General features: G+C 39.7%; 1 protein-coding gene across 1 annotated transcript in view; it reads left to right on the top strand.

The window, feature by feature from the left end:
• Window positions 1–1,650: 1,650 nt before the first annotated feature.
• The window catches only part of P4HA3 (prolyl 4-hydroxylase subunit alpha 3), a 46,385-nt gene continuing 29,553 nt past the window's right edge, over window positions 1,651–18,482 (top strand). Inside the window, exons 1-3 of the mRNA XM_044668917.1 lie at window positions 1,651–1,840; window positions 5,391–5,614; window positions 13,990–14,139. Coding sequence (XP_044524852.1) covers window positions 1,651–1,840; window positions 5,391–5,614; window positions 13,990–14,139 — 564 coding nt within the window. The remainder of the gene's footprint in view (window positions 1,841–5,390; window positions 5,615–13,989; window positions 14,140–18,482) is intronic.

The following is an 18,482-nucleotide window of genomic DNA, read 5'->3' as shown; positions in this document are numbered from 1 at the left end:
TGCATTTCTCTAATTATTAGAGATTTAGAACACTTTCTCATGTGCTTATTGATAGTTTTGATTTCTTTATCTGAAAATTGCCTATTCATGTCCCTTGCCCATTTATCAATTGGGGAATGGAGTACTTCAAGTATTATTGATCCCTTAACAGAAGAAAAAAGTAAAACTTAAGGAAGATAAAGAGAGTTGTCCTTGGCCCTACATTGGCCAAGTTTCAAAGCCAGGATTTGAACACATCTTCCTGACTTATCCAGCACTCTACCCATTATGTCACACTATCTTTAAAATTTACATTGCTTAATTTTAGCATTAGACCCACACACTTTTATAGCACATGGATCTGTGAGTTCGTTCATTACAAGTGTTACCTCCAACAACATGGACTGCAGCCCCTCCATGCCCATCTAGTAATTTAATGAGTTACTGTGGGGTTTTTTTAAAAAAGATCCTTCTGTGACCATCCATCCCACTGGTGGAGAGCCTTGAATGCCAGAAAAATTTAAACTTTATTTGATAGGTAATGGTATTTATATGGCATTTTGAGGTCTGCATATATTTCCAGAACTTCACACAGCTCCTGGCACATAGTAGTCTCTTAATAAATATTTGTTGGCATGATCTATATTCTCTTTTGATCCTCACAACAATGTTGAAAGGGAGATACTATAATTATTTCCATTTTACATGTGGAGAAACATGTCGAGAGAATTTAAGTGACTTATCCAATGTCATCTGATCCAGTATGGCATGATCTCTAGTCCTGAACGCCCGCAGGATTTCCAGTGCTCTTCCTAAAATGTGGCATCCAGATGGGAAATAGCAATAGAGTACTATGGCTCTCCCCTTTGCCCCTAATATCTATTATTATATAATATTATAGCTATCTTTGTAAGTCAGAGATTCCCAACCTGGGCTACAAGAAGCTTGACAAAGAGTGTGGGGGAAATTCTAATAAAAGACAATATTATCCTTTGAAATTAATCTCTTTGTTTCATTCCTTCTGTCAATGGTAAATGGTATAATTGAACAGAGATTATTTGGTTTTCATCTTTCTACTCCTAGCACTTAGCCTATGGCTTGGCACATTTTTATTTTGATAGGGGATGGTTATGTGATTTCGTTGGTGAAGAAGATTCCTAGTTAGGAAATTCCTTCTTCCAATGAAAATTGGTACCCTACCTACCACTTACAGTCTTAGAAAACTGAAAAGAGCTTAAATGACTTACCTGAGATCACACAGTAACTGATGTGTCAGATGTAGAATTTGAACCCAGATCTTTTTGACTGATGGTGGATCCTTCACTGATTCTGTCATATAACAACTCACTAAATGCCTAAATTATATTGGATCAAATACTTCAGGAGGGATTTGAGCAGGTCAGAGGATGTTAGGATGCTCACCTCACTCACTCTGGACACTGACGCAGCTATGGGTGGCAGAGTTAAACTTGGCACTCACAATCCCTTAGTTTTAGACCTGTGTTCAGACTTCCTAGTGCTGCCTTTCCCCCCATCCCCTGTCCCTTACCAGAAATCTTTGAGTTTCCATATCTATGAGTCAGAGCAAAACACAAAGAGTAGGGGTTGGAATTTCTTTTCACCTTATTCTGTTTAATGTCTGAGAAACCAGGCAGTCCCTCTTCTAGGACAATGATGATGCCAGATGGGGAAGAAGTCACTGTTCTTCTATGTTGCAGGTTCTACAACAAGGTTCTCTCTTTGCACAAGGGATCAGCCACCCCCGTGGGTAACCCTCTGCTGGCCTACACCCTCATTAAGCGGCTACAGTCTGATTGGAAGAATGTTGTGTACAGCCTGGAAGCCAGTGAGAACATACGAGGTACCGAGAGTGGGTAGGCAGAGGTTGGGAGAGGTTCTTTTCATTAATGTACATAAATCTAGTTCATCAGAGTCCCATTCCAGACCGACAACTTCTAGTGCTTCTGTGACTACTGACCCAGCTCCCCCCAAAAGAAGAATCAGAGTCCAGAATGTGCTATCAAGGATACAGGAGTGATAGAATCACATCATTGCTTGGTTTTTTGATGTGTCCAATTCCTCAGGCAGCTTGAAGAATGAGATTTTCCCTAGGGATACATGCAGGCAAGGGAACAAGCACAGATACAGAGAAAGCCCCCCCCCCCCCAGGGAACTAGACTCCCTGGAGCTACCTTGTTTTGCCAGGAAGAGGTATCCCCTCTTTCTCTTTTTCTCCTTTCTCTCAGCACACACCTCAGCGAAAGAGTCAGCTGAACACAAAGACCAAAAACAAATTCAGAGAACTCATTTATGAAGAAACATGCCACCCAGTTCATGCTCTCTCCCTCCCTCCCTCCCTCTCTCCCTCTCTCTCTCTCTGAAAAAGATGATGGAATCAGAATATAGATATTCTGGCATGTATTTCTATATATATATTTATTTTAACTGACAATATGGGAATTTGTTTTGCTTGACTATACAAAGCAGGTTTTGTTTTTCTTGCTTTCTCAAAGTGGAGAAGGGAGGGAAAAAAATGTGGATCTAAAAATAAAGTAGGAAGCAGTTGGGTGGCTCAGTATATGGAGAGCCAGGCCTAGAGATGGGAGGTCCTAGGTTCGAATCTGTCCTCAGACACTTCCCAGCTGTGTGACCCTGGGCAAGTCACTTGACTCCCATTGCCTTGGAGCCAATACACAGTATAGATTCTAAGATGGAAGGTAAGGGTTTAAAATTAAATAAATAAATAAAATTGACTTTCACACACACACACACACACACACACACACACACACACACACACACACACAAGAACGAATTTAGGGAAGTCCAATTTAGAGGACTGTGCTCTCTCTGCTTTTGTGTACTACCCACAGCCAGCCTCAGAGTCAGTGTTGCCCTCTCTGGAGTTATTGGTCTCAACTCTTGCCTTCCTGTCTGCACACCTAAATTGTCTTGCTTCCTTTGTTTTGCTAACATCACTTTTTTGAGGGACAAAAGAACAAATTGTATCTGATTGTCCTTGTTATTATCCTTCCCACTTTGGGTGGAAGGAACCATTGGGTGGATAATATAGGTCTTGCACCCAAAGCCTGTGAGCAGGAAACTTCCCTTTTGGTTGAGCCTGAGCCAGCCTGGGATTGGACAGTGCACTAATGAGCTTGTTTCTGCGTGTTCGGGACAAAGAATCTCAGAGTGGCGTGGAACAGGGCAATGGAAGAGGTAATGGATTGGGAATCAGAGGAAAATGGGTTCTGATCCTGGCTTTGTCGCTATTTGGGGGCAAATTACTTCAGTTCTCTCAACTTTAGTCGCTTTTTTAGCAAATGATAAAGCTAGACTAAGTGACCCATGAGGACCCTTCTGACTCTTTATCGCCGAGCTTGTGTCATTTTTTTTTCAATAGCAAGAGAGCAATTGGCCTAATGAAAAGAAACAGGTAGAAAATATCCCCTATTTAAGGTTAGAATGGGCCTCAGAATCCAATAGTAGTAATAATAGCAAGCATTTATGTGGCACTTACTGTGTGCCAGGTACTAAGTGAAGCACTTTACAATTGTCATCCCATTTGATCCTCACAAAAGCTCTGAGAAGTGAGTGCTATCACTATCCTCATTTTATAGATGAGAAAACTGAAACAAATGGGGTTAAGGGACTTAACCAGGGTCACACAACTAGTAAGTGTCTGAGGCCAGATTTGAACTTTGGTCTTCCTGACTCCAAGCCTAGATCTCTATCCACTGTGTCACCTGGTTGCTTTAATTTTGCAAATGAGGAAATTGAGGCTCAGAGAGCAAAGAGAGTCATCAAAATATTCAGTGACAGGGTTGGGATTTGAACTCTCATTTATTTTTCCCACAACCTCTCATAAGATGCTGGTGCCAAAAAATTAACCCCTCTGCTGATGAGCTTTGTGACAGGCCCATGGTTCATCATCCAGTCTGTAAAGGAACCTTTCTACCATTCCATGCCCTCTTTGCTTAGCTTGAAGTGTGGACCCAGGGTCACCCTTATGTGATGGGGAAGAGCAGGAGGCACAGGGAGGATGAAAGTAGAGGATACCGTAGTTAGCGGTGGGACTGTCTACTCTTGCTAAACCCTAGCTCATTGTCTTCCTTGGTGAAGGGGAGGGTTTAGGGAGAGAAGCCTGGGCATGATCTATTCCTACATTCCCCTTAGTGACATCCTCCCGAAAGTAGCATCCTCCTTGGTGCCTGGAGAGAAGCCTATAACATGGAAACTAGGGTTCCCAGTGAGGTAAGGAGGGCAAAACTTATTATTTCCATCTATAAAATGGGGATGATCATAGCTCTAACCACCCAGCATTGTGACCCAGGGCAAGTTATTTAACTGTTTGCTTCAGTTTCCTGATCTGTAAAATAACCTGGAGAACAAAGTGGCAGGCCACTCCAATTTCTTTCCTAAGAAAACCCCAGAAAGGTTCATGAAGAGTCAGATATGTCTGAAATGACTAAACAACAAGAAATCAGACTAATATTTAGGGATGCTCATTATGCCAGCAAAAGTCATTTCTCTTTGTCTGGGCCTCAGTTTCCTCATCTTCAAAATGAGGATGTTGGAGTAGATGATCTTTCTTGTGGCTCTAAAACTGTGTTCTAAGACCCCTCCAGCTCTGACATTTCATATTTTAAAGGCCGTCTCTCTGACATTCTCTGTTCTGTTCTGAGGTCTATCCCAACTCTGATATTCTATGTTCTAATTCCTCTCAGCTATGACACTCTGTGTTCTCAGGTCTCCCACTCTGATGTTCTGTGTTCTAAGGGTCCTCCCATTTCTGACATTTCACATTCTAAAGTCTCTCAATTCTAACATTCTGGGTTCTAAGGTCCTTCCCAGCTCTGACATTCTCTGTTTCAAAGTCTCTCCTAGTTCTAACATTCTGGGTTCTAAGGTCTCTCCCAGTTCTGACATTCCACATTCTAAGGTCCCTCCCAATTCTAACATTCTGGATTCTAAAATCCCTTTCATCTCTGACATTCTGGGTTCTAAAATCCCTTCAAGCTCTGACATTCTGGGTTCTAAGGTTCCTCCCAGCTCCAGCATTGGGTGGTTTAGTTTCTCCCAGCTCTAACATTCTCTGCAGGGCTGACATTCTGTGAATCTCTTTGGGCTGGGATCACATTGTGCTCTCATGCACTAGAGCAGTGGTTCCCAAACTTTTTTGGCCTAATGCCCCCTTTCCAGAAAAAATATTACTTAGCCCCCTGGAAATTAATTTTTTTAAAAATTTTAATAGCAATTAATAGGAAAGATAAATGCACCTGTGACCATCACCACCTTCCTGGATCACTGCAGCACCCACCAGGGGGTGGTGGTGCCCACTTTGGGAATCACTGCACTAGAGGCTCACTAAATGTCTGATGAATGAATGCATGTTTTTTATGATTTTGCAGCCTTGAAGGATGGCTATGTGAAGGTGGAACAGGACCTCCCAGCGTTCGAGGATCTGGAGGGGGCGGCCCGGGCCCTGATGCGGCTGCAGGATGTGTATATGCTGAGTGTGAAAGGGCTCGCTCATGGGGCTTTTCAGAGAGTCACAGGCTCCGAGGTCACTGACTTGTACAGGCCCAGCCAGGTTTTTTCCCTCTCAGCAGATGACTGCTTCCACGTGGGCAAGGTAAAGGTGTTCTGTTGCTCAGGAAGGCTGCTGATAACCGAATGGGTAGAGAGGAGAGCATCCCAGATGGGACTAGGAACAAAATCTAAGACAAAAAAATGTGGGAGGATGATGATGCCTCTCTTCAAGGGTTTGAAGGGTTGCCTTTAAGGGAAAGAAGGGTCAGACTTACTCTGCTTGGCCTCAGAGGACAAAACTAGGAGCAGTAGTGGGGAGTTAGAGGGAGGGAGTTTTTACTGAACCTAAAGAAAAAATATTCCTAACAATGAGAATTGGGCTGACCCTAAGGGCAATGAGTTTCCCATTAGCAAAAGTCTTAGAATGTGGGGCAATAATAATAATAATAATAATAATAATAATAACAATTTTAAAATTAATTAATTTAGCTTTAATTAATTAATTTTAAAAAAGAATGTGGGGCAGTGAGGTAGCTAGAGAGCCAGACCTGGAGATGGGAGGTCCTGGGTTTAAATCTGGCCTCAGATACTTCCTTAGCTCTGTGACCCTAGGCAAGTCACTCAATCCCATTTACTGAGCCCTTATCAGTCTTCTGCCTTGAAAATGATTTGTATTGTATTATAAGACTGAAAGTAACATTTTTTTTTAAAAAAAAAAAAGCCTTCAAGTAGAGGCTGGAATGCTACTTGTTAGGTTTGTTTCTGTTCCGGTATAGATTGGGCCAGGTGCACCATCATGGACCAACTTGGAGATTTCATGTGATTTTTGTCACATTCTCTCTGCTTCCTTTTGCATCTAGATGAGGGGTAGGTTTGAGAGTGGGAGCTGGAGGTTAAAGGGGCCAAATTGGAGAACCAGCAAAATACTAGAGAAATTCTGAATCACGTACAAATTTCCCTGTTCATTATGATCTAAAAAAATCTCAATTAGATGGTTAAGAGGCAGGATGGCATGGTGGGATGCTTTGGAGCAGGGTTTTTTACTCTTTTTTTTGTCCCGGATCCCTTGGGCAGGTTAGTGAAGCTTATGAATCCTTTCGTAGAATTGTGTCTTTAAATATACAATGTAACATGCAGAGAATTATATAGGGAAGCAATTATTTTTCAAATACAGTTATTAAAATTTTTTTAAAGAATTCATGAAGTCTTTAAAACCTCTCCACAGACCTCAGATTAAGGATCCCTCCCTTAGAAGTAAAAGACATGAGTTTGAGTCTTGGCTTCCTTAGTTTCTCTATGTGTGACCACAACTAAGTCACTTCCCATCTCAGAGTCTTGATTATATATGGACAATGGGCACAGTAGTACTTATGCTGTTACCTTTTGAGTTATTGTGGGAAATGCTTTATAAGCTAGAAGTGCCACAGAAATGTGACTTGTTGCATTTTATTACTGTTATATCTGTGACCTCTTTACAGTAGCTACTATCTCCCCAGATATTGATGCCAATCCCTCCATGCCTTAACTATATGTTCTTTGAGTTTTCTTATTATTCTTCAGTTACTTCAGTCGTGTCCCATTCAAAGTACTCAAAGAAAATTTGAGTAGAGAGAGTTTGTTTTAAGCTGGTGAATCAGAAAGCTCTTCTTGGAAGAGGTGAGTTCTGAAACTGAGCCTTGAAGGAACAAAAGACTATAAATTATAGCCTGTTGTCCAGCACCCTAAATCTTGGGCTTATTTCCATGGACTAGGTCCCAGCTTGGGGCAAGATCCAGATGTGGGCAAAGTCCACATTTTTTTTGGTTTGTTTCCTTTGGAACAAATCTCACAATAAAACAGACGTGAGTAAAGGAGTTACCAGCTAACAGTCTATATGAAATATGAAACAGCTTTTATTTCATTCCACTGAAAATGCAGAAAATACAAAGGACACACAATAGATCATAAAGTTATAATTTTTCTCCCTCTATGTTTATTAAATGTTTACATTAGGTTAGTCACCAATTTCTTTCGCTCTCCAGAGACCCATAAATACCTGCAGCCTTCTACAGTGACCTCTTCTTCCCCAGAAAAGAAACGTACTTGGGGTTGCTAAAGAAGCAGCCTTGTTTCTCATTAGATCTGTAGTATGCAAGTAATTCACAGTTGAACCAGAAGACTGGGTGGTCTGGCGTCCTGTTCTGAGAATCTGATGCTGTCCACACGGCACTGTCTCTTCTCTCTTTGGAAGAACAAACTCTTGCTCTTGAGGTACTAGAGAGACAGCCTCCTTCCCATCAAACCTCTATCATTTGAATAACTCATAGTAGTAGTGGAATGAAAAGTCCAGGTTTTTGTTTCCCCACGTGATGGTTCAGACCCTCATTGCTACTCTGGCTGTGATAGTGCATGCTCCATCCTTGGTCCAGGAGCTCTTGACAATTCTCCAGAAACCTGAGGTTCAGGAATTCCCATGTGGTTCACTTCTCATTACCTTTCCATGGCTTGGTTCCAGAAACTCTCCTGGAGCTACATGATTAAAATGCCCCCACAATTGCTTCTCTGCTGTTATAAGGGACTAAGATGGTGAGGATGTTCAATGGCCATGTGCCTATGGACAAGGCTTTGGTTGGAAGACAATGGAGTAGGGCCAATAGCCCATAGACATATACAAAGGTTTAGCCCTCCATGTCTACCCTTCAGACTTGGTCAGGTGAGGTCTTAGCTCTGCTATCCTCTGGTCTGTGCTCAGCTCTTTTGAGATCTTTCTAAAAAAGAGTGCTAAAAATTTAAACAATTTCCAATCCAATGTAATGGACTTTGCTACTAGTAGTGATGCAACAAGCCAAGACACTCCAGAAGGAACTAGGTAAGAGAATACTATTCACCTTGAGAGAAAGAACTATGGGAGTAGAAATGCAAAAGCAAACCATATGATATCTCTTATCACATGTATATGTGGGTCTGTGATTTGGGGTTTACGTCTTTAAAAAAAAATCGCTCGATAGCAAAAATGAATAATATGGAAATAGCTGTGAAATGACAACATTTGTACAACCCAGTGGAATTGCTTGTCAGTTCTGGGAGCGGGGAGGGAAGAGGGAAGGGAAAGAAAATGAATCATGGAAACATGGAAAAATATTTAAAAAGAAATAAAATTTAAAAAAAATTTAAACAGTTTCCTTGGCAGAAAAACCTACAAGACAGTCATTTTTTATTAGTTATATTTCACTTCCACCCTGCCCATGGCCAGGGAAACTAAGACACTATGAAGAGGAAGAGATAGAAATGTAGGATAATACTCAATCTTGGACTGTACTTGAGATTGGGAAGGACCTAAAACATTAGTTAAGGAAGGGGCTTTATTTGATAAAGATTAGGGAACCATAGCAGGGACTTGAATAGAGGGATAACTTGACCAAATTTTTGCATCAGGAAGATTATCCAGGCAGTGGGATATAGGATGAGACTCTTTTTTTTTAAATCCCTTACCTTCCATCTTAGAATCAGTACTGTGTATTGGTTCCAAGGCAGAATAGCAGTAAGGGCTGGGCAATGGGGGTCAAGTGACTTAACTAAGATCACACAGCTAGGAAGTGTCTGAGGTCAGATTTTAACCCAGGACCTCCCATCTCTAGGCCTGGCTCTCAATCCACTGAACCATCTAGCTGCCCCCCAGGATGACATTCTTTAATAATTGTGTGCAACTCACTACAACACAAATCAACCAATGCAGTCTCAGTCAATGCAATTTAGGGCGATGGCTTTCTCTATAAAGAGCAGAACTTCTCTATATTAATAGGTATCCCAGTAAAGATGCCCCCCAGTCCCCACAGTGGGCACATCTACTCCTCCTTTGGAAAATTCAACAAAAGCCCCAAACAAGGGCTAACCACAGCATAAACTCCTCAAACTGAACTGTTGTTGAGGGAAGTCAGGAATCAAAACTCAGACGGACATGCTTGGAACTAGTTTAAATTTAAAGCAAAGTTTCTATGCTCTCCTATATGGCTATAACATATGTGCCACCTCTCAGTAACCAAAGCCAGATGTTCTCCCCCTTTCATTGGCCCACTTCCTAGAAACCACTTGGAAACAATGCTGGTTTAAAGTTTCCTTGGCAGAGAAACCTATAGCACAGTGGCTTTTTATTAGTTATACTTCACCTCCATCGGATCCATGGCTAGGGAAACTGAGGTACAGAGCAGGGGCATAACTCAGTCACACTTTGGATCAATAATAGAGGTAAGATAGGTGTTAGAAATAGCTCTCATTTCTGTAACTCTGAATTAGGTTTATAAAAGTGCTTCTCTCCAACTTTCTTTGAGGTAGACTAGTGATTCCCAAAGTGGGCACTACCACCCCCTGGTGGGTGCTGCAGCAATCCAGGAGGGTGGTGATGGCTACAGATGCATTCATCTTTCCTATTAAAATTTTTTAAAAAATTAATTTCCAGAGCGCTAAGTAATATTTTTTTCTGGAAAGGGGGCGGTAGGCCAAAAAAGTTGGGAACCACTGAGGTAGACAGTCTTGATCTTATTTCCATTTAAGAAGAGATGGAGACTCAAAAACTTGTCCAAGACCACAGAACTAAGAAGTATTGAAGACAGACTTAAGCCCATATCTCTTGATTTCTAGACCAAGTACTCTTGCTTCTACAGACTAGTCATTAATTATATATAATAATATAATTATTGATTAGTTGTAATTAATAATATCAGTAATGTAATGTACAGAAATGGGCAGCCATTTCTGTAGGTACAAAAAAGCAGTTTGCCACTTTGGAACTCAGAACCTGGCAAAGCATCCCTGGGCATGTGCCAAGGTGACAGTTAGAGACAGGGTATAAATTGAAGTTCACAGACCACTCAGGGCTCTTTATTCTCTTTGGGTTAGGGAGGCAGGAGGTGACAGTCTGGGCCCTGGGAGGTGGGACTTTTGATAAAGGCAGGCAGGCAAGCAGGGTCAACCTTCATTGCTAGCCATATCAAATACCTTTATTGGCATAGCCAACGAGCTTTATTTAAAATCAAGATTATTTAGCAAACAACAAGAATTACAACAGCATCTGACCCAGGAACTTCATAGCCCTGGGCTCTGCATCAAACAACATCAGAGTCAGAGGGAGACCCCCAAGGTCCCTTTGAACTCTGCACCTTAGGGTGCATCTTCATTTAAATATTTATTAGACTTATAATACTTTAGGCAAGATTATTCAGGGTTTCCATCACCCATTCTCCTACTCCCAATTTATCTACCCATCAATTTACCAAATAAAGCCAGTTTAATCTCTAAGCCTATAGTGATCTTTAAAAGTCAACAACTTACTTTGATGACAATATCTGTAATTGTGTAGTGAGATCCTCATAACATCTTACACTGGTCATAGCCACTTCAAGCTAGTGCTAACTTTATAAATATTACCAAAGGTTTCAGGAAATCAACATTCAACTACCTCGTTACCTTCTGGCCAACTGACAGCCAGAAACTGGTTCCTAAGGCCTTGTGGTTAGCTAGAGAATTCTCACTATTAAAGGAAGCTTAGCCCAGCTGGTGTGGGGATCAAATCTTATTCTCAGATCAAGCTGTGATATTGGACTTCTCCTGAGTTATCCTAAATACTACCATAGCCCCCTTATTGCTCATAACAGTAATTAATCTTTTCAGCTGGAACACCTCCAAATGTTGTTCTGACCGGAGGGAGACACCTGCCTATCTCCTCCTCTGTGATTTCCACAGCCTCTACTTTAGTCCAAACCTTCATTATCATCTATGACAATAGCCTCCTAATAAATCTTCTGTCCTCCACTTTCTTCTTGCTCCAAATTGTCCTGCATACCATTGCCTGAAAACTCCTCCTTAGGCACAGACTTAAGTGAAATCACTCCTCTATCAGTATACAGTATTGATTCTAAGATGGAAGGTGAGGTATTTTATTTTAAAAAATAAAAAGGGAGGACATCTGGGTGGCTCAGTGGATTGAGAGCCAGGCCTTAATATGAGAGGTCCTGGGTTCAAATCTGACCTCAGATACTTCCCAACTGTGTGACTTTGGGCAAGTCACTTAATCCCCATTGCCTAGTCCTTACCACTCTTCTGCCTAGGAACAGTGCACAGTATTGATTCCAAGATGGAAGGTAAGGGTTAAAAAAATTTTTTTAATAAAAATAAAAAAATACTTTTCTTTAGTTTCTGTGGGTTGAAATCCTCCCCATCCTACAGGACTCAGCTCTAATGTCTCCTTCTCTGGTCCTTCTAAGCAGAAATGATCTTGCCTTCCCAGGACCACATTTATCAGCTGGTTTACACTTCCCTTACATACTTTATAATATACAGGGTGTCCCAAAAGCCTAATAATAATTTTCTTCCTGATTGTGGGTAAAGCCCTCTATCTATTGTACCACCTAGCTGCCACACTCTTCCTCACTTCAAGAATCTGTGATGGTAGGACTGGAGCCAATATGGCAGAGAAGGTATAGATCTTCATCTGGTTGCTACCAAATCATCCTCCCAAAAACTATGATATAATGCCTTAAAACAAATTCTGGAGCAGCATAACTCACAAAAAGACATGGCGAAGTCATTTTCCAGCATGAATGACTTAGAATGCCGGCAAGAAGGGTCTAGCGCACTGGGGTGGAGATAGAGCACGGTGCACCAGGACAGGCCCCACTGCAGCAACCAGCCTTGGGCACAACTGAAGCACCAACAAAGGCTTCCAGAGCTCTCAGCCACAGATGGTAAGGGGGTTTTGGACAACTGCTCAGAAGATTATAGGGGTCCCTTTGCTGGCTCTGGGTGAAAGACTCTTGTCTCATTGCTCATACACAGAAGCAAGTAACAGTCTGGGGGACACAAGCTCAGGGCAAGGAGGAACACCAGCAGACACCAGTACTTGCAGCCAGAGAGGAAACCCTGGTTATAGTACCAAGTAAAAGAATGTTTGGGTTTACTCACAGTCCAGAACACAGGCCAGGAGAGTATTAAGCACACCTCTCTTTACATCATACCACCTTGGAAGAACTGAAAGCAGATAGATACCCAGATCCAGCTTTGAAGGCAGCTGAACAAAGAACTCGAAGCTTGGAATAGTGCTCTGTTCACCACAATTACAAAGTCCAAATTTAATAGTTTTTTTTAAATTTAAAGAAAAGAAAAAGGCAGAAAAATGAGCAATCAACAACAAAAAGAAACTCAACATAGAAAATTATTTTGGTGACAGAGAAGACCAAAACACAAAACACAGTAGAAGACAATAAAATCAATACTGCTGCATCCAAAACCTCCAAGAAAAAAATAGGAATTGGTCTCAAGCCCAAAAAAGAATTAATAGAGGAACTCAAAAAGAGGGATTTTAAAAATCAAATAAGAGAGAGAGAAAAAAATTGGGGAAAGAAATTAGAATGAAATAGGAATATGGTGAAAAAGTCAATGGCTTGGTAAAGAAGGCACAAAAAACAGTAAAGAAATTAATATCTTAAAAAACAGAATAGGCCAATTGATAAAAGGGGCACAAAAATACAATGAAGAGAACTTCTTAAAAAGCAGAATTGGCCAATTAGAAAAAGATATATCAAAAATGATTGAAGAGAAGAATATGTGAAATATCTCATTGGAAAAACAACTGACCTGGAAAACAAATTAATGAGAAATAATTTAAGAATTATTAGACTACCTGAAAGTCATGATAAAAAAAAGAGCTTAGATATCATCTTCAATATATCGTCAAGGAAAACTGTCCCAAAATTCTGGAGAGCAATTTGGACCTGTGCCCAAAGGGCTATAACAGTACATACCCTTTGACCCAGTAATACCATTACTAGGTCTGTATCCCAACGAGATGAAAAACAAAAAAGATAAGGACCTCTATGTACAAAAATATTTAAAACAGCTCTTTTTTGGTGGGGAGAAGAATTGGAAAGTGAAGCAATACCCATCATTTGGGGAATGGCTGAGTTAGTTATGATAAATGATAATAAGGGATTACTATTGTGCTGTAAGAAATGACAAGCAAGAGGAACTCAGAAAAAACTAGAAAGTCTTAGCGTTAACTGAAGCAGAGTGAAATGCATAGAACCAAGAAAACAATGAATACAGTGACAAGAATTATACAATAAACAACAGTGAATAACTTAACTATTCTAGGCAATACAATGATCCAAAACTATCCCAAAGGACTCATGATAAAAAAATTCCATCTGCTTCCAGAGAAAAAGAACTGATAGTCTAAATCTAAACCAAAGAAATATTTTTTTGCCTTCTTTCATATTTTTTAAATTTGAGTTTCCTTCCACAAAAGTATTAATATGGGAAAGTGTTTTACATGACTTTACATGTAGTCTACATAAGATTGCTTACCATCTCAATATAAGTGAAGGGTGATGATACAGATTCCCACTGGAAATCCAGAGTCTCCCTTATCTCTTAAGTTTCCTTGTTGTTTTCTTATCTTGGGGGAAGGTGGTTGTCCTTCAGCACGTCTTTTCTGCTTCCTTGCAGGTAGCCTATGACATGGGCGATTATTATCATGCCATCTCATGGCTAGAAGTAGCCGTCAGCCTCTTCCAAGGCTCCTATGGAGAGTGGAACACTGAGGATGAGGGAAGCTTGGAAGATGCTCTGGATTACTTGGCTTTTGCTTATTTCCAGGTAGGTGCATAGGTAGGACAGAGGGAATCAAGCTGTTAGGCTGTAAGGTACCTTAGAGGTCATCCAGTACATGTCTTATGTGAAACATGAGCTCCAGGGGGACTGGTGCAACATCTGAGTTGAACTTGTTTTAGTTTTATTATTTTTATTTTTAAGGTTTATTTATTTATTTACCAATTACATGTAATTACAAATTTCCACATCAGTCTTCCACAATTATGTGATCCAAAATGTCTCCCTCCTTCCATTCCATCCCTCTCCTCCCAGAGGTGGCAAGCAATTCAATCTGGTTTATGCATGTATTGTCACACAAAACATATTTCCATGTTCATTTTTGTAAGCAAATAATCTCATAAAACCAAAACCCAAATAACATACCCAAATAAACAAGTGAAAAATCATATGCTTTCTTTCATCTGCGTTCCTATTCCAACAGTTCTTTCTCTGGAGGTTGAACTTGTTTTAAATTCCAAATTTAACAAACAACATGGCCATTTCCATATGCCTAGTAGAACAGAAGAAGAAGATTGTATACCAAGCTGTCGATCTCTGTACACCTGGCTTTTATTTTTGAATATATAATAAATACAATCTATAGCTTTCAATGTTATAGTGTTCTTCTGTGTTTTTCACTGTTCCCTTTTCTGCTTAAAAAAAAAAGATACTTCAATGACCTATTCAATTTTTTTGGCTTCCCTTTTCTTATCCTACCTCCACCTCTCAATGGAAGGAAAAGAAAAGAAAAAGAAAGTCCTTGTAACGAATATGTATTGTCAAGGAAAACAAATTCCCATATTGGCTGAACCCTGAAATGTTTGTGTGTTTCTTCATCTTGAGTGTATCTCTTTTCTGTCAAAAGGCAGGGAGTATGCTTCATTATTAGTGCGCTGGAATCAGACTTGGTCACTGCATTGGCCAGAGTTATCAAGTCTTTCAAAGCTATTTTTTCCTGTCATGCTGATATTACCATAGAAATTGTTCTCCTGTTTCTGCTAACTTTATTCTGGATTATTTCATAGAAGTTTTCAGAGGTTTCTCTGAAATTGTCTATTTCATCATTTCTTATAGTACAATAATATTCCATTACATTCAGGTATCATAATTTGTATCACAATCCACCCCCACCCCTTACACCAACTTGGATGAGTTCTCTGCTACTACCAAAAGAGCTGCTTAGCTAAATTTTGTATCTTCCCTCAGGTCCTAGCCCTGTGCAATAACTTTTGTAATGCTTCCTAACACAGGCATAAGTGTACTAACATATTGACATACTAACTCTTGGGAAGATTGAATTAGGTTTTAGAAACTTGTTAGAAATTTTTCTTAGTTGTTACTTTGTTGTTAGTTCATGAAGTTAGAAGATTTCATAGCTAGAGTTTATTTCTTGGTTTATTTAGCTAATGTTTGCTATAAGACTGTTCTGTTGATGTTTTGTGTTTAATCTTGTTTTTCCTTTCTGTTCAGAATTTTTGTAAAACTTTAATCCCTGTTTCTTTCCTTTACCTTTCCCATAACCCGTCTTAGTTTAGCTTAGAATAGTAATAGGGTAAAAACAGGAGCTAAGAAACCCTTTTTCTTGTTTTGCAATGCTTGGATAGGAATAAGAGGATAGTTTAGTTTAGTCCTAAAGTAAGTATAAAATTCCTTGAGAACTTAGGGACCTGGAAATGTAGAAAGGTGTGAATTTCCGAAAGACAAATGAGCAAATTGTAATGCAGGATTTATGCAAGGTTTCTTGCATTTGTAATATTACCCTAGGCAATCCTGTCAGTTAGGAGAATGGAACTCTGGCCTGGCAGGTGTCAGTCCCAGGAGCTGACAGTTGAGCTGGGACTATAAAAACCCCTGCAAAACCAACCTGGGGGTTCTCATTTCCATGACCTCACCCAGACACCCAGCTACTGCTGACTTTCCCTTGGGGACCCTGGGAGGTTGAAGAGAGCTTGAAGGGAGGTTGAAGGGAGGTTAGGGTTGTGGAAAGTGGGCAGGATTTAGCTTACAGTAGCCTAGCAACAGGGATACCCCTAAACCAATTCATCAACTATCTGTTTAGCTGGTGGATCAACAATATCAGGGCAGTGTCGGATTATCTCTGGCTGAGGGCTGGTTCCCTCAGCCTGACCTTACCTTCTAGGTCCATTGCCAAGACTTGCCAGTTGCCCCTAGCAACAGCTTCTCAAGACCCTAAACTCTCTTACCTCAGTTTTTCTTCCTGTTAAAATAAAATCCTTAGCCTGAAACAGAGTTTCTGTAATTATTATAACATCATCTTGGGCTAAGGGGCTGAGGAGAGGGGAGAATATCAACCATACTGGTGGATTTGTTGGGCCCAAGATTACAAAAAGCTTATTTAATTTTTGAAACACGATTCAATATTGTTTTTCAGAATGGTTAAACCAATTCCAGGGTCTATCAAAATTATATCAATCTGTCAGTCTTCCCAAAGCCCCTCCAACATGGACTATTTCCATCACTTATCATTGTTTTTTTCCTCCAGATTACACATTAATATAATTTTCAATAATCATTTTCTGATTTTTGCTATCCATGCTCTCTCTTTTCCTCCTAACCCTCCTCCTTCCCCAAGGTAATAATGATATGGGCTCTATATATGTTATTATACAATACATATTTCCATGTACATCATCTTGTAAAGAAGGCACATGTCACTTATACTAAAGAAAAATCCACAGAGGAAATGAAGGAAAGGATGGCATGCTTCATTCTGCTTTCAGATTTCCTTAGTTCCTTCTGAAGCAATGGATAGCCTTTTTTTTTATCATGAATCCCTTGGAGTTGTCTTGGATCTTTGCATTGTTGATAATAGTTGTCTTTCACAGTTGCTTATCGAATTTTATTGCTGTTACTGTGTTCAGCATTCTCCTGGTTGTATTCACTTCACTTTGCCTCACTTCATATAAATCTTTCCAGGGTTTTTTGTGATCATTTTGTTTGTCATTTCTTATGGTTCAATAGAATTCCACAATATACCACAACTTGTCTGCTTGATAGACATCCTTTCAGTTTCCAGTTCTTTACTACCACAAAAAGAGCTACTATAAATATTTTTGTACAAGTAGGTCCTTTTCCCTTATAGTACCTTTTATCAAAATGTAAATAACTTTCTTATCTCTATTAAGATCAATTTTCATTTTGCTTTGTCCAAGATTGTAACTGCCACCCCTGCTTTATTAACTTTGGCTGAAGCATAGTAGATTCTCTTCCAGCCCTTAACCTTTACTCTGTGTGTGTCTCCCTGTTTTAAATGTGCTTCTTGTACACAGTATATTGGGAGATTCTGGTTTTTAATACACTCTGCTATCCTCTTCTATTTTATGGGTGAGTTCATCCTGTTCATATCAACAGTTATTATTACTGTGTTTCCCTCCATCTTATTTTAACCATTTATCCTTCTCTTCCTTTCCTTTCAGCTTTTCTCTGTTTACAAATATTTTTGTTTCTGACTACTGTCTCTTTGAGTTTACCTTCCCTTTTTCAATATCCCTCCTTCCTTATTTTCCTTCCCCTTATTACTTCCCCATAGGGTAAAATGGGTTTCTCTAGCTAATTGCATGAGGATGTTATGCCCACTTTGTGCCAGTTCTGATGAAACATTGTCCATCTCCCCCATTTTCCCTCTGCCTCCTCATGTGAGATCATTTACTCTCAATTTTCTCTCCTTTTCTCTTTTCCCAGTGTATGCCTTTCTTATCCCTTGATTTTGTTTTTCCTTGGGTTTTTTAATATCATCCCATCATAATCAACTTACTCCCTGCTTTCTGTCTATGTATGCTTCTCTTCACTGCCCTAACAGTGATAAAATTCTTAATTTTTTTCTTTTCTTTTTACCTTTTTATGCTTCTCTTGAGTGTTGGATTTGATCATTGAATTTTCTTTTCAGCTCCAGGCATTTCATCAGAAATGCTTGTTCTCTTTTTCATTAAGTGTGTATTTCTTCCTCTGGAGTATTATGCTCAATTTCTGTAGGTAGATGATTCTTGATTATAGTCCTAGGTGTTTTGCCTTGTGGAATATCATATTCCATGTCTTTCATTCCTTTAATGTAGAAGCTTCTAGGTCCTGTGTAATCCTGTCTATGGCTCCATGATTTTTTAATTATTTTTTTTCTGGCTGCTTGCAATATTTTTCTCCTTAGCCTGGGAGTTCTGGAATTTGGCTATAATAGACCTGAGATTATTAACTTTGGGATCTCTTCAGATGAGAATTGGTGAATACTCTCTATTTTTATTTTATAAACTACATATGTATTTTTATTATTTGTTTATTTTTATTAATATTTATTTATATGTAATATATAATAAATATAAATAATTATTTTAAAA

Source organism: Gracilinanus agilis, chromosome 3 (assembly GCF_016433145.1).
Source record: "Gracilinanus agilis isolate LMUSP501 chromosome 3, AgileGrace, whole genome shotgun sequence".
NCBI lineage: Eukaryota > Metazoa > Chordata > Mammalia > Didelphimorphia > Didelphidae > Gracilinanus > Gracilinanus agilis.
Note: the sequence above shows the minus strand (reverse complement) of the source record. Positions and strands in the feature narration are given on the sequence as shown.